The following is a 12,426-nucleotide window of genomic DNA, read 5'->3' as shown; positions in this document are numbered from 1 at the left end:
ATGTTCAAGCAAAGATATAAAATATTTGTCAGATAGCTTGTCATAGCAAAGGCAAGACACCCAGGCAGTAGACCAACACAGCCAAAAAACTTTAGTTTTAGATGTACTGTATTTATATTTTGTAGGGAACCAGAACCATCTCCACATTAGTACATCTTTGATTCATACTGCCTCATAATTCATAATGCAGTTTCCCCATTGTGGAACTAATAAAGGTTTCTTAATCTTAATCTTGACCCTGTTTCCTCGTGTTGCATCATGCATGATAAAAACATAACACCTGAATTTGGTCATTGTTAGACAACCTAAACATGCTGCATTTATATAAGAATATAACTAAACTTAGCTACTACACAACAATCACCTGTTTGTAGCACACTGTGTGCTCTAACGCCATAATGACAACCTTCAAATCGTATTAATCGGATGTGATTTGGCAGTGGCCAGCTGGGATACAGATTACGGATGTTAATACAGTCTTTAAACCTGCTAACTAGCTGCTAACATTAACCAAATACCGTTATTTTTACGTGCTGTGTATCAAAAGTGAGCATTTATCTCGCTGTCACACCCCCTCAGGGATGCTGATAACCTATATGACAGCAGACTAATGTAACTTCGGGCATTTGTCAGCTACCTTCCTGTGGTTATCCCCGCACTACGTAACATACATACACTACATAACAATAACCAGTAACCACTGTGTACCTCATTATGACACTACAGCGTGCATTTTGCTAACAAACATTAGCCAAACAACAACTATTAATATGGTAACCCTCGGGCTCGCAGTCGGTTAAGTGAGTCAATAGCAGACAGCATGTTTTACCTTCTGGTGGTAGCAGCACTGAGTGATGAACTCTGGAGCAGAGAGCCTCCTGGTGATGAAAGTCAGAGGATTGAGACACTTCTTCGCCACTGTACCCGCCATGTTGACAGAATGGCGCAGCTTGAAAAAGGGAAGCAGGAGGCTCGAGACTAAAGCGGACGAAGACGTCACAGTCAGGAGGCGTGGCTAACCTGATCACAACTGCGCATGCCCAGTTTATGTCAAGTTGGGTAAGTGGTAAACAAAATATTTTCATATGAATACTGCCAAACCAGGAGATTTTTTTGAACATTTTTTTCACAACACAATCACAGAATAATAATCCTAATCCTTTGACAATATTAAGAAATGGTCATTTAACTTGATTATTTTACTTAATTCTAATACTTTTAATTTAAAGACGGGGTCTTTAAAGAGAAGATGTATAAATGGAATCTTATTAAATTACTTGAATCAAACAGATTTTTTAGTTAGCTGCCATGTGATGGTTTCAAATTAGTTTAGTCTGCACTTCCTATGTTGCATAACATCCTCATGTGATATGTGGGGAACTAAATTATTACATTAACTGTTATATAGCTACATAAAGCAGCGTTATAAAGATGATACTGAAGTGCAGATACAATGGAATATGTTGTGAACAAAAAAACATTAAAAAAATGATCAATGTAAATCAAAATTATTATCCCATTGGAGCTCTGGATTTGGAATCATACTCAATATAAAAGTGGAAAAACACATTGCAGGCTGATCCAACTTGATTGGAAGGTCCTCAAGACAAGTCACAATGAGGCTCATCCCCCTCTACGTCCTCTTTGCACAGCAGCAGGTGAAATTGATTCACACTCAGTGTTGCTTCTTAATTGGACAGGTTGATTTCACAGAGGTGTGATTGACTTGGAGTAACCTTGTGTTGTTTAAGTGTCCCCTGCTTTTATTTTACTTTATTTTTACTTTGAGTTTTTACAAATACTCTTCGATCAGTAATTAGTAAAGGGCTCACCTTTGTTTGTGAGTAGGTAAAAGTTGTGTTGGGGTAGACAGCTTTGTATTATTTTCACTCATTTTCACAGCTGTGACCAAACATACGTCACTCCTACAGACACTGCCCAGGAAACAGAAGTGAGAAGTTGCCTTCGACTGCAAAGGAATTTGGAAAGTAAACTTTACACTGACAGCCTCACATGAAGACATAGAGTGAGTATTTGTGTATATTTTTTCTATATACAAATATAAAAAGCTTTTCCTTGAGGAAATTGCTATATGCTAATTATGGTTGTGTTTATAAAGGAGGTTGTGCTTCATATTTCAGGATAAACATGGATGTGGATTACATTGAATATAGTGATTACACACCAGACAATGAAACCGAGAACAGCACCAGCACAGCCGGAGTACTGAATTTCAGTAGCCCTCAGTCTTCTTTGTCTCATGTTCTGGTGGCAGTGAATATCATTATATCCGTCATTGGGCTTGTAGGAAATTCCTTGGTGATTTGGATCTGTGGATGGAAAATGAAAAAAACCGTCATCACCACCTGGTACAACAGTTTGGCAATTTCAAACTTTTTGTTTTGTGCCTTTTTGCCCCTTGAGGTTTTCTACATGATAACCACACATTGGCCTTTTGGTCAGATCTTGTGTAAACTTACCTCCTCCGCCCTGTTTCTCAACATGTACAGCAGTGTGTTTCTCTTAATTCTAATAAGCACTGATCGCTGTCTGATGATTTTATTTCCTGTGTGGGCACACAACCACCGCACTGTGTCTAAAGCATTTGCGGTTGTCCTCCTAATGTGGGTCTTTTCTGCACTCCTAACACTGCCGTCACTGATCTTCAGACAAACTGCTGTCTATGGTTCAGTCACTCAGTGCTACACTGATTACACAGACCATTCCACACACAGGGCAGTAGTACTGAGTCGATTCATCTGTGGCTTCCTGAACCCTTTCCTAATGATTGTATCCTGTTGCATGGTGCTTGGTGTGAAGCTGAGAAGTTTGACTATTAGGTCAACAAAGCCATACAAAGTCATGGTGGCACTCATCTTGTCATTCTTCATCTGCTGGGTCCCTTATCACACCTTTGTCCTCATGGAGCTGAACCTGAAGCACCACAGTCTGGACGTACTGAGAAGTGGGCTGAAAGTGGGGGCCACCCTGGCAGCAGCAAACAGCTTCATATCCCCAGTTCTCTACATATTCATTGGCAATGACTTCAAACGGACCTTAAAGCGATCACTGACGTCAAGGATGGAGGAGGCAATGGCAGAGGACTTCCGCACAGGGGGTCTTAATCACTCAAAGTCAAAGTCAATGGAAATTGCCCAAATTGATGTGATACTTAAAAATTGCTAAAGAATGAACATGACTGTATATTTGGGTGACAAAATTACTGCATATTTATACTATGTACAAAACATGTGTATATGTGTACGTGTTACAAGTGTGTTTAAAATCATGGTTGAAGAAAGGATCAATGATAATATGTAGCTACGAAATGTGCAAACTCGAACATTTAGTTTAGTGAATGTTTAGGTTGTTTTGGTGTGTAAATGACTTGTATGTTTGTATGCTGTTATGTTTTCTTCAAATTACTCCTTTTAAGACAAATAAATTGAATATATTGAATTGAATAAAATGAATAATTCACAATATTCTGTAAAAAATGTAATGAAATACAAAAAAAATTACTTGATAAAGGTATAAAATAAGACTAAACACTCATGCCATGTTTATATCATTGTATGTTTCTAATAACAAATTCTTCTAATTCACTGTACTTGAATATACTTTAATATCTGAATATTCAGATGATACAGTGGATTAATAGAACACAGTGCTTGAGGAAGCTGCCAGTGGAAAGTTAATTACTTTATAGTTTATAAGTAGAAACAGTCAGTTGATTTACGCAGTGGAGGATTTAACTACTAGAAGCTTGCAAAGTAAAATGTCATTTTATGACATTTAAAGATCTATTACCAGAAGCTTAAAAATTTCCCCTGCCTTATTGGCTGACGCGCTTGTCGACGTCACCATACTGAGGGAAACAGGAAGTCGAAGGTTTATGGCCACGCCCCTTTCCTCCTGCAGGATCTACTACCGGTTAGTTAGCTGCGGATGTGTGATGCAAGCAGCTGTAAGGATATTTACTCAACTCTTCACAACATTTTAGTTATCATAGAATTCTGTTTTAGATGATACGATGTATTGATGCCTCCGAAGTATTTGTTGCTTTGCCTTAGTCAGTGAAACTGTGAGTTTTGGCTTCCGCCGCTCGCTAGCCCCCTGCTACATGAAACTAGCTAACAGCTAATGATTTTTGTTTGATCTCACACCTTTCACTGTGTTTCTTCAGTTTGTTATCAACAGTCGCTTCCATCGGACCTCCATGTGGGTGTATTTTAACGGGTGACAGCGGAGTCATTCCTACTGTACTCTATCGTTTAGTGGATCTAGGAATAACAAATGGCCACCGCTGCCCCTCCGCCAGCCACCGGGGCTACTTCGGCCAACGAAGGCACAAGTCCCGGATCCAGCAGCTCCACTGCGGCCGACAGCGGCAACCAGGATAGCACTTTCGAGTGTAATATATGTCTGGACACCGCCAAGGATGCTGTGATCAGCTTATGTGGACACCTCTTCTGGTAAGTTACTGTTTGTCATGCATGTTTATATTGCTGAATTGGCAGCCTCCTCATTTGCGGTATTAAGGTCACAAAGTCCAGACCCCGCATTGTTTTGTTTTTTTCAGCCAATCTCAGCAGTTTATTGAATACGAGGTGAACTGAGGTCACACCAAACTTATTGACACAGATACCAAAGGCAAATGTCAGTTTTAAGAAGCCAATACTATCACCTTATTGGTTTATAGGGGTATACTTACTTGTAAAACATGTAAACAGAAATGCTTTGAATTTATTCTTGTGGTCAGTTTGACCTCCCAGCCAAGTTTTTCCCCAAACCAGGAAACTTTATCTTTTTTCTTTCTCTTATCTATCCTACAAATGTCATTCTCATCATGTTTGAGTTTAACTAACTAATCTAATGTCTTTTTCATCTCCTTTAAAATAGTTGGCCTTGTTTGCACCAGGTGAGTTAAACCATGCTTTATTTCCTACCTAATTTCAGTGCATTTATATACCAAAACAGTGTGTACTTCGGGATGCATTGTTAATGTCACGTTAACATGTTTTTGTGTTTATGCAGTGGTTAGAAACCAGACCAAATAGACAAGTTTGTCCTGTGTGTAAAGCTGGCATCAGCCGGGACAAAGTCATCCCCTTATATGGGCGAGGAAGCACAGGTCAACAGGACCCTAGGTGGGTATTGATTACACAAGTCTCGTCAAGTGTAGTAGTACATGTCAGGTTAACTCTGAACTTCATGTAGTATGTACTCAGTCAGATTGTCAGTGTTCTCTTTTTGCAGTGATTTTTAAAAATATATATACATTTTTATAAAACTCAAGCTTCTCATGATATATATGTGTTGTTGTACAGAGAAAGAACACCGCCTCGACCACAAGGTCAAAGACCTGAGCCAGAAAATCGTGGTGTAAGTATTACTGACACATGCATGATGAAGGCTAACATGTAGTTATTCTGTACCAGATCAGCACCTTCTAATATCTCAGTGCCACCTCACCTGTTCATGATGAAACCATTACACACTATGATGCTGTAGTGTAAACCTGTGGTTTATTCATTAACGAAAGGATATTTCCCACTGGGATCTATTACATGTTAACAGCTAAGATGCCTAGTGTCTCTTGAGAATGACCACAAATTGCACTTGGCATTGCGTCACATATTCCTTATTGTATACTGTATTAAACTATATATTAAATAGTGGCGTTGCATTAATTATTTTTAAACCTTGTTTAACAGGGTTTCCAGGGATTTGGTTTTGGAGATGGGGGTTTCCAGATGTCATTTGGAATTGGTGCCTTTCCATTCGGTATTTTTGCTACAGCTTTCAACATCAATGACGGAAGACCTCCTCCAGGTATATATGTTTTAAACACTTCACTGTGACCTCCCTGTTTTTTTAGAATCAGTGTGAATCAATAACGTTAAATAATTTTCCAAACAGCAGCTCCAGGGACACCACAGCACATGGACGAACAGTTTCTGTCTCGACTCTTCCTATTCGTCGCTCTGGTGATTATGTTTTGGCTGCTGATTGCATAAATACTCAAAAGACAACATGTGTTATGCCAAAAGATTTGACTAAGACTGAGACATTATGGCATATATTCATTAATAATTCTGCCTTTTAACATTTATTGTTCTTTGTTTTTGTCCGAACAAATAAAAGTGGCAGGAGAGGGCTAGAAATAAGGATATCTGCAGTTATGTAACGTTGAAAAATTAGCCCTTGAGGTTTCATACAAACGCCATGCTGCTATATGTGACCTTTCTCCTAGTGTATCTTCATGCATGGCTGTTACTGTTACTGACATTTGTTGGGACGAGAGAGTGTGTTAGTGAGACATCCGTGTTTAATATTGTGATCTGTAGCTGAGGTTTTCTGGATGTGACATGTCCAAATGACTCAAAATTCTTCATGCAGAGCTGCTGCAAAGAAACACACTCAGTTCTTATTTCTATGCCTAATGCCTCCTCAATGACAATGATGATGATTCTAAAGGCTCTCCTTTACTACTCACTCAGTATCACTTTAATCCACCTGAGGGTGTTAAAGACAGACAGGATTTGTAGCATTGCAGCAATGTATGGTACATGTCATGGATGCTTTTTACTTTCTTTCATTGGTCATTATTAATGGATGGATTTAGACACTCCATTAAAGTGGAGATGATAAATCTAGAGTGACTTTTAACCTTGACATAAAAGAATGTTTGTGTTCCTTTAGTTGTTCCTGACCTGAAATTGTACTTCTTATCAGCAGAAAAATACTAAAAATGTTCACACAGTTAAAGGATAATGTCTAATGATGTCCTTTATTTTAGACTATATGAAATGTTTATGCATGTAAGCAGTTCAAAGTCTAATTCATGAACATGGTGTTAAAATGATCTATTTTGCTCAGTTTCTTGTATCACTGTAATTAAAATGTAAAATACTGTAGATTATTATGAAGACTGGGTGAACATGAAACTATTTTTTAAATGTGAGATACACTCTATTGACAGTAAAGATATGTAAATGAATCTGTGAGTATTTGTCTGTTTTTCTAGTAAGGTGTAAATCTTATAAATACAAAAAATGGAGAAGGAGAAGATTTTCTACGTGAAAAATAGAATAGTACTTCAGTCTGAGGCGCTTGTGTAGAAAGAAAAATAGATGCTTTGTGGAAAAGGTTACAGAAGTGCATTTAGATTCAGTTCGCTGTTTCTGGCTCTGCCTTTTTTTCCTCTTGCTGTGTGATGTTGAACTCTGCTTCATACATGATCTGTTGGATCTTTATTTTTGTCTCGCACCTCTTCTGTGGAGCAAGTCGCTTCAAAGCAGGAACAAAGCTCAGCAGAAAGAGTTCATCCTCATCCCGCGGCCTGGTGTTACATGAGGTGCCATTGTCTTTGACCAGCCATTTTGTAGGCGAGGGCGTACTTTGAGTAGAGGGCGGTGACAGTGATTCTTGCATCATCCGCCGTTTCCGTCCAGTATTGCTGGTGGGTGTGATCTGTGAGCCTGACGGCATTTTGGCCAGAGCGGCCAGCTGGGCCATCTGTGCGTCCTGTGATGCTGAGGGCAGCTGTGTTACAAAGGCCACCTGGGACTTCAGGTCAGGTGTAGGTGCTGGGACTTTGGTATTGTTCTGTGGTGTCTTGACTGCCTCAGACAAAGTGGTTTCTCCATCTGCACCACCAGATTCATTGTCAGGATTGTCATGGTCTTCATCATTGTTTCCACAAATGTCTGCTACTCCACTTCTCGATCCAGTGAAGGGTGCTATAAAGTTCATAAGTTGTCTGTATTTCCATCGACTCTGTACGTTTTCTCCTTGCTTCTTGCTTTTGATCTCCAATCGCACCTCCTTCAGGTACCTGTCTCTCATGTTCTTCCATTTTCTTTTGCACTCTTCAGCTAGGGAAAAAATAGAATATAAGTAGCGGGAAATCACAGGAAAAGTTGTCTAAATGTTAACACAAATCATCCAAGCTGCCCTTTAAACAGTCACTTTTAACTTTGTCTAATCAGCTCATGCCTATCGTGTTTTACACTGATGGGCCCAAAACACTGTTTGGCCACATGCTACATAGACTGAAGCCTGAGTTTATTCTACTATGTATATATGCACTCATTTTTTTTTAACTTGAATAGTTAAACTATAAAACATGTAAATTTAAAAAAAAGCTACACAAAAAAACAATGTTTTGATTTGTTTTCCTTAAAAAAAATGTTCTTCATTATCTAATCAAATGATTGATCAAATAATAATAAAAGTTATTCCAAACCAAACAGCTGAAACCACTGAAAGCTTAGTAAAAGGATTTTGGAACATCTGTTTTAAGTTGTATTATTGTATAAAGATGCCTGAATGACTATATATATGGATTATGTATGCATCCTGGTACATTAAAATAGGACCTTAATTGTAAGTTTTCATAAAGTACAAACACGTATCAAAGTAATTGACTGTGACCAAATGTATTGATCATCTTTCTATGTCATATCTGGAGGTCATGACTAGTTCATTTTATCGCAGCCTGTTCCTGGCTCCATGCACCTGGCTGTATTACAGGCTGGGGGCCTCGGTCGCCGCGCTGCCGCCGCCGCCACCGCCGCCGCTTCCACGACACTTGTAGAAGCTTTCACTTTTATGCATGTCCGGTGTAAACGAGCGAAACGAGATCACGAGTCTCGGTAAAAAAAAAAAAAAAAAGAAGCAAGTCCGTGACGCTGAGCGTGCTTCGTCCTGCGCCGTGCCGTGTTCGACACGCGGCTGGCGGCGCAGCAGAGCCGGACCGTGCCTGTCGGTGCTACGCGGCCTACGGCGAGCGAGCTGCGGCTGCTACCGCTAGCACGGTGCGCGCCGCTGCATCCACATACCGAGCTGTTGGTCCTGCACACAAAAAAATAATGCACTTTAAAGCTTCAAATCGCATGCAACAGATGCATGGATTAAAAATCAAATCCCAGAAACACCTAAAGATGATTAGTGCTTCACACCAGCACCGGCTCAGCAAATAATAACTGACAGTAAAGTTGAGATAAACAAAAAAACAAATACTCACATGGGAGACCCAGAGCGATACTGATGTTCCTCCACGCATTTGCCCGACTTTCTGTGCAGCGGTAGTTCGGTAAAGTGACATTGTACAGCTCTGGGTAATTATACACAGCCAATATTAACTTATCGTCCATTTTGCCCCAGCGCTGTGTCTCCGTGCTGCGCGGACGCGGAAGCGGCAGTCTTCTCCCGCCTTTTCCGCCCAGCTGCTGCCCCAACGCGAGTTATCGCGAGTGGCGGGCTGCCTGCCGCGCCGTGTCGCTCTACCGTTCAGCACCGGACACTGTAGTCATTTGGTCACAAGGGGGCGCACTACTCTGCACTGCACCGATAATTGGATACATGGAGAAGCTGGCATTTAATGCATAAGAAATGTTTTAAAAGAAAACAAAGTAGGCCCATATAAAGTGTCTCAGCCCAAGATAATGTTATTTTGGTGCAATGCAACTAATTATGTGTAAATTATTTATTTTTTTATTATTTTTTTTAGATAAAATCACTCTGTTTTAATGTTTCCAAATATATCCTCAATACATGAGAGCATGCTTAAGTTTAGTCTTAAATATAGTACAACATACTTTAACATGCAACTGAACATTATGACAGAAGTATGCTTAATTTAGAAAACACGATCTAATTGACCGATAAAACTATGTGCTGAATTTGACAGCATTGGTTTCACCAACAAATAACAAAACATACTGTCACTGTGAGTTCAGCCCTATCTTAGCTTGAGCTTTCAGGGTGATATTGAAGCCAGACAAACTAAACACCAGGTCCCTGAGCTCATTTTCAGATCCCTTGGGGAAAGTTGTGAGAAAAACACAAAAGACGGAGCTCCACAGCAGCCATCAGACGTTGCACAGTTTCTCCTAACCTAGCGGCTGTGTTTCAGAAAGGAACATTTCCTGGTCACGCAGCTGCTGCGATCTCTGATTTCCCCATGAGGTGTTGGGCTGCAGTCCAGCAGCAACCAGAGACACGGAGCATTTCTCCACACATGAATAATCTGATGCCATGTGTAGTTCTCTGCTCATTTGTCCTGCATCTCTTGACTGAACAGTTCTGATTTGTGTTTTAATTCTTCTCACACTGTGTTTCTGAATAGTAATGGTGTCATATTTTTTCAGCCTCTGCATTTGCTTCCCTTTGTTCTTGTGAGTACAAACAGTTGTGGCTACATCACTTCAGATTAGAATTTTGTAAATGGCAGCAGGTCTTGTGAAGTATATGTGTTTGTACCACTATTGAAGACAGCCAACAGTCCACAAAGCCCCTTAAGAAATCCAGAAAACTTTATGGGCCAGCAATGATTCCCTTCACTTTACTTCTTGTACCAAATATTGCTTACAACAACAAAATGAAGCTTTATCATTCTAATCCCCAGTAATGAATTCTGAACTGTGTGAACCGCCGTGGCTGCAGTACAATTCCCTCTTTTGAGAGCCACAATAACTGTAGATAGCAATCTCACATGCTCCGCAAACTATACATCAACAATCTGGATGCTATTAAACCAAAGTGAAAAGGATGGGATGGTGTTTATTGTTATCTGTTTTCAAAAGGGAGCTTAAGACAGATTGTGGAAATCCATTAATTCTCTGAGGGGAAAAAAAGGTGTATTGCCTTGTATGAAATCACAGGATTTGTTGAGGGGGGATGAATTTAACCTGTAATAGCTTTACCTCAGCTGTGCACATTGTCACAAGAGTCAGACAGGAAAGACTGCAGGACACAGATAAGACACATGATGCATGATTGTGAATTCACTCTGGTCATGTGTGTTCATGTGAGGATTGCATACAAATCAATGAGTGTCTACACATCAGCGACACTGGAGACATTAGTCATCCATTCATCTGTAACTACTTACGGTAATTACTAATTAGTGTGTCTTTCTGTTGTCTGTTCAGCAGCTGCTTGTGTAATTAACTGAACAAATCGACCCATTAGCACAACATCATTTAAAGATCCAGCTAAACAGGAAAGTGACATTATGAAATAAATTTAAGAACTATAATCCTAAAATTCAGCAAAGTCTCTGGCCACACCAAAAAAAAAAGAACACGTTCATCTTTAAATCCAGGTTTCTAATACCAAGCAATCCCCTTTTCTCTAAAACCTCAACAATAAGGATCTTAGGAGCTCTCCACTTCTCATTTTATGCAGTGAAATCTGATTTCTTTCGGAGAAAGGAATGAGGCAAGATTAACTGAATCTGCTGTCCTCCCTAACCTCTTCACAAAACTGCCCAGATTAGCTAGGAATTAAGTTTCAACCGTTTTATGTGTCTGGTCCATAGGGGGGATTATAGTTTTACTATTTTTTTTCGCCTCCCAATTTCACTATAAGGGCTTGACACGCTGTAGAGAGAGGAGAAGGAGACGAGCAACTGAGGCTGAACTATCGAAAAGTGTTGTGTGATCACCTTTTGCTTTCTGCGGTATTGGAACCTCCTCTGAAATGAATGGACTGATCAGGATGGAGAGACAGAAGTTTCCTTTCACTATTGACAGCATACTGAGTAAATACCCAAACAGTAGCGGAGATAAATGGACATGTGGAACAAGTGGAATAAAAGAGAAGACAGTGAGCCCTGTTGGAGGCCAGACAGAGACTGCTCACCACGCCTGTCTGTGCTGCTGCTACTGCTCCCACTGTGCAGACATATTCCAGCCTGATTTCATTCATGAAGGTAAGATCAAACCGTCCGCCCGCATATGTCTTTGCTTCCTAACCTCATATCAGATCTCTTGCATGTAGGCTGTCAGTATGGATGGACTCCACCAATACTCTCAGACCCGTGCAGGCTGGGAGATGCTCACAGAGAGGAGGCGTCACTCAGTCAGGTGCAGAGGCGAACCAGACGTCACCGCACCATCTTCACAGAAGAACAGCTGGATGCACTAGAAGAGCTGTTCCTGCAGAACCAGTATCCAGATGTGAATACAAGAGAGAAGCTAGCACAGAGCACTCACTTAAGAGAAGAAAGAGTAGAGGTAAGACCAAATAATATTCCTGTTTTCACAGGTCTCACCATATGTTCACTTAGATGAAGCTTGTTATGATAGAGAAAAAACTCTGGATTACTTCTGATTTAGGCTATTTATACATTTTTATTACATTTCTGTGTGTGATATTGTATGGCCATTGATAAAACTCACAATGTGCATTATACTTATGAATACAGATTGCAAGTGAAACATTAAAATGACAACATTGCCTTGTTTCTGCCACACAGGTTTGGTTTAAAAACAGAAGAGCAAAGTGGAGACGTCAAAAAAGACTTTCATATGTTGTGGGGAACTCAGAAAACTAAGAATATAACAAAAAAAGTGAGAAGTTTGTGTAAATACAAATATATTTGCTCATTATTGTTATCCAATTTAGTAGCCAGAC

At 40.0% G+C, this 12,426-nt stretch overlaps 4 protein-coding genes across 10 annotated transcripts; 3 read left to right on the top strand and 1 right to left on the bottom strand.

Annotated features, from left to right (window-relative positions):
• The first annotated feature begins 1,815 nt into the window (after positions 1-1,815).
• Positions 1,816-3,450, top strand: LOC114443441 (chemokine-like receptor 1). 2 transcript variants are annotated; one of them, XM_028417465.1, is made up of 3 exons: positions 1,823-1,840; positions 1,932-2,026; positions 2,142-3,447. In XM_028417465.1, exon 3 carries the CDS (start codon positions 2,149-2,151, stop codon positions 3,184-3,186), a length of 1,038 nt encoding a protein of 345 aa, XP_028273266.1. In that variant the 5' UTR covers positions 1,823-1,840; positions 1,932-2,026; positions 2,142-2,148; the 3' UTR covers positions 3,187-3,447. The 2 variants fall into 2 exon arrangements, with proteins under 2 accessions (XP_028273267.1, XP_028273266.1); XM_028417466.1 differs by having other exon boundaries at positions 1,816-2,026; positions 2,120-3,450.
• Positions 3,451-3,859: 409 nt separating this feature from the next.
• rnf185 (ring finger protein 185) lies at positions 3,860-7,003 on the top strand. 4 transcript variants are annotated; one of them, XM_028417473.1, is made up of 7 exons: positions 3,860-3,967; positions 4,187-4,475; positions 4,903-4,921; positions 5,038-5,150; positions 5,331-5,385; positions 5,718-5,835; positions 5,926-7,003. In XM_028417473.1, exons 2-7 carry the CDS (start codon positions 4,297-4,299, stop codon positions 6,018-6,020), a joined length of 579 nt encoding a protein of 192 aa, XP_028273274.1. In that variant the 5' UTR covers positions 3,860-3,967; positions 4,187-4,296; the 3' UTR covers positions 6,021-7,003. The 4 variants fall into 4 exon arrangements, with proteins under 4 accessions (XP_028273274.1, XP_028273271.1, XP_028273273.1 ...); XM_028417470.1 differs by having other exon boundaries at positions 5,923-7,003; XM_028417472.1 differs by having other exon boundaries at positions 3,877-3,933; positions 5,923-7,003.
• Positions 6,434-11,903, bottom strand: LOC114443442 (uncharacterized). Of its 3 annotated transcripts, none has more exons than XM_028417468.1 (2): positions 11,766-11,903; positions 6,434-7,880 (listed from the first exon to the last, which is right to left on the bottom strand). In XM_028417468.1, the coding sequence occupies exon 2, from the start codon at positions 7,849-7,851 to the stop codon at positions 7,174-7,176; it is 678 nt and encodes a 225-aa protein (XP_028273269.1). In that variant the 5' UTR covers positions 7,852-7,880; positions 11,766-11,903; the 3' UTR covers positions 6,434-7,173. The 3 variants fall into 3 exon arrangements, with proteins under 3 accessions (XP_028273269.1, XP_028273270.1, XP_028273268.1); XM_028417469.1 differs by having other exon boundaries at positions 11,653-11,766; XM_028417467.1 differs by lacking the exon at positions 11,766-11,903 and adding an exon at positions 9,032-9,689.
• On the top strand, positions 11,336-12,350 carry LOC114443445 (homeobox protein goosecoid-2). Its single transcript, XM_028417475.1, has 3 exons — positions 11,336-11,722; positions 11,791-12,026; positions 12,269-12,350. The coding sequence occupies exons 1-3, from the start codon at positions 11,491-11,493 to the stop codon at positions 12,344-12,346; spliced, it is 546 nt and encodes a 181-aa protein (XP_028273276.1). The 5' UTR covers positions 11,336-11,490; the 3' UTR covers positions 12,347-12,350.
• The last annotated feature ends 76 nt before the right edge of the window (positions 12,351-12,426 follow it).

Source organism: Parambassis ranga, chromosome 12 (genome assembly GCF_900634625.1).
Source record: "Parambassis ranga chromosome 12, fParRan2.1, whole genome shotgun sequence".
In the NCBI taxonomy this organism is placed as follows: Eukaryota; Metazoa; Chordata; class Actinopteri; family Ambassidae; genus Parambassis; species Parambassis ranga.
Note: the sequence above shows the minus strand (reverse complement) of the source record. Positions and strands in the feature narration are given on the sequence as shown.

Excerpts from the sequence above, each read along its gene's own strand:
- LOC114443441 (XM_028417466.1), top strand. The coding sequence starts at position 2,149 with ATGGATGTGGATTACATTGAATATAGTGATTACACACCAGACAATGAA.
- rnf185 (XM_028417470.1), top strand. The coding sequence starts at position 4,297 with ATGGCCACCGCTGCCCCTCCGCCAGCCACCGGGGCTACTTCGGCCAAC. Across the intron at positions 5,151-5,330 it reads ACAGGTCAACAGGACCCTAG|AGAAAGAACACCGCCTCGAC; the intron begins GTGGGTATTGAT and ends GTTGTTGTACAG. Across the intron at positions 5,836-5,922 it reads TGACGGAAGACCTCCTCCAG|CAGCTCCAGGGACACCACAG; the intron begins GTATATATGTTT and ends TTTTCCAAACAG.
- LOC114443442 (XM_028417467.1), bottom strand. The coding sequence starts at position 9,161 with ATGGACGATAAGTTAATATTGGCTGTGTATAATTACCCAGAGCTGTAC. Across the intron at positions 7,881-9,031 it reads TATCGCTCTGGGTCTCCCAT|CTGAAGAGTGCAAAAGAAAA; the intron begins GTGAGTATTTGT and ends TTTTTTCCCTAG.
- LOC114443445 (XM_028417475.1), top strand. The coding sequence starts at position 11,491 with ATGAATGGACTGATCAGGATGGAGAGACAGAAGTTTCCTTTCACTATT. Across the intron at positions 11,723-11,790 it reads GCCTGATTTCATTCATGAAG|GCTGTCAGTATGGATGGACT; the intron begins GTAAGATCAAAC and ends TCTTGCATGTAG. Across the intron at positions 12,027-12,268 it reads TAAGAGAAGAAAGAGTAGAG|GTTTGGTTTAAAAACAGAAG; the intron begins GTAAGACCAAAT and ends TCTGCCACACAG.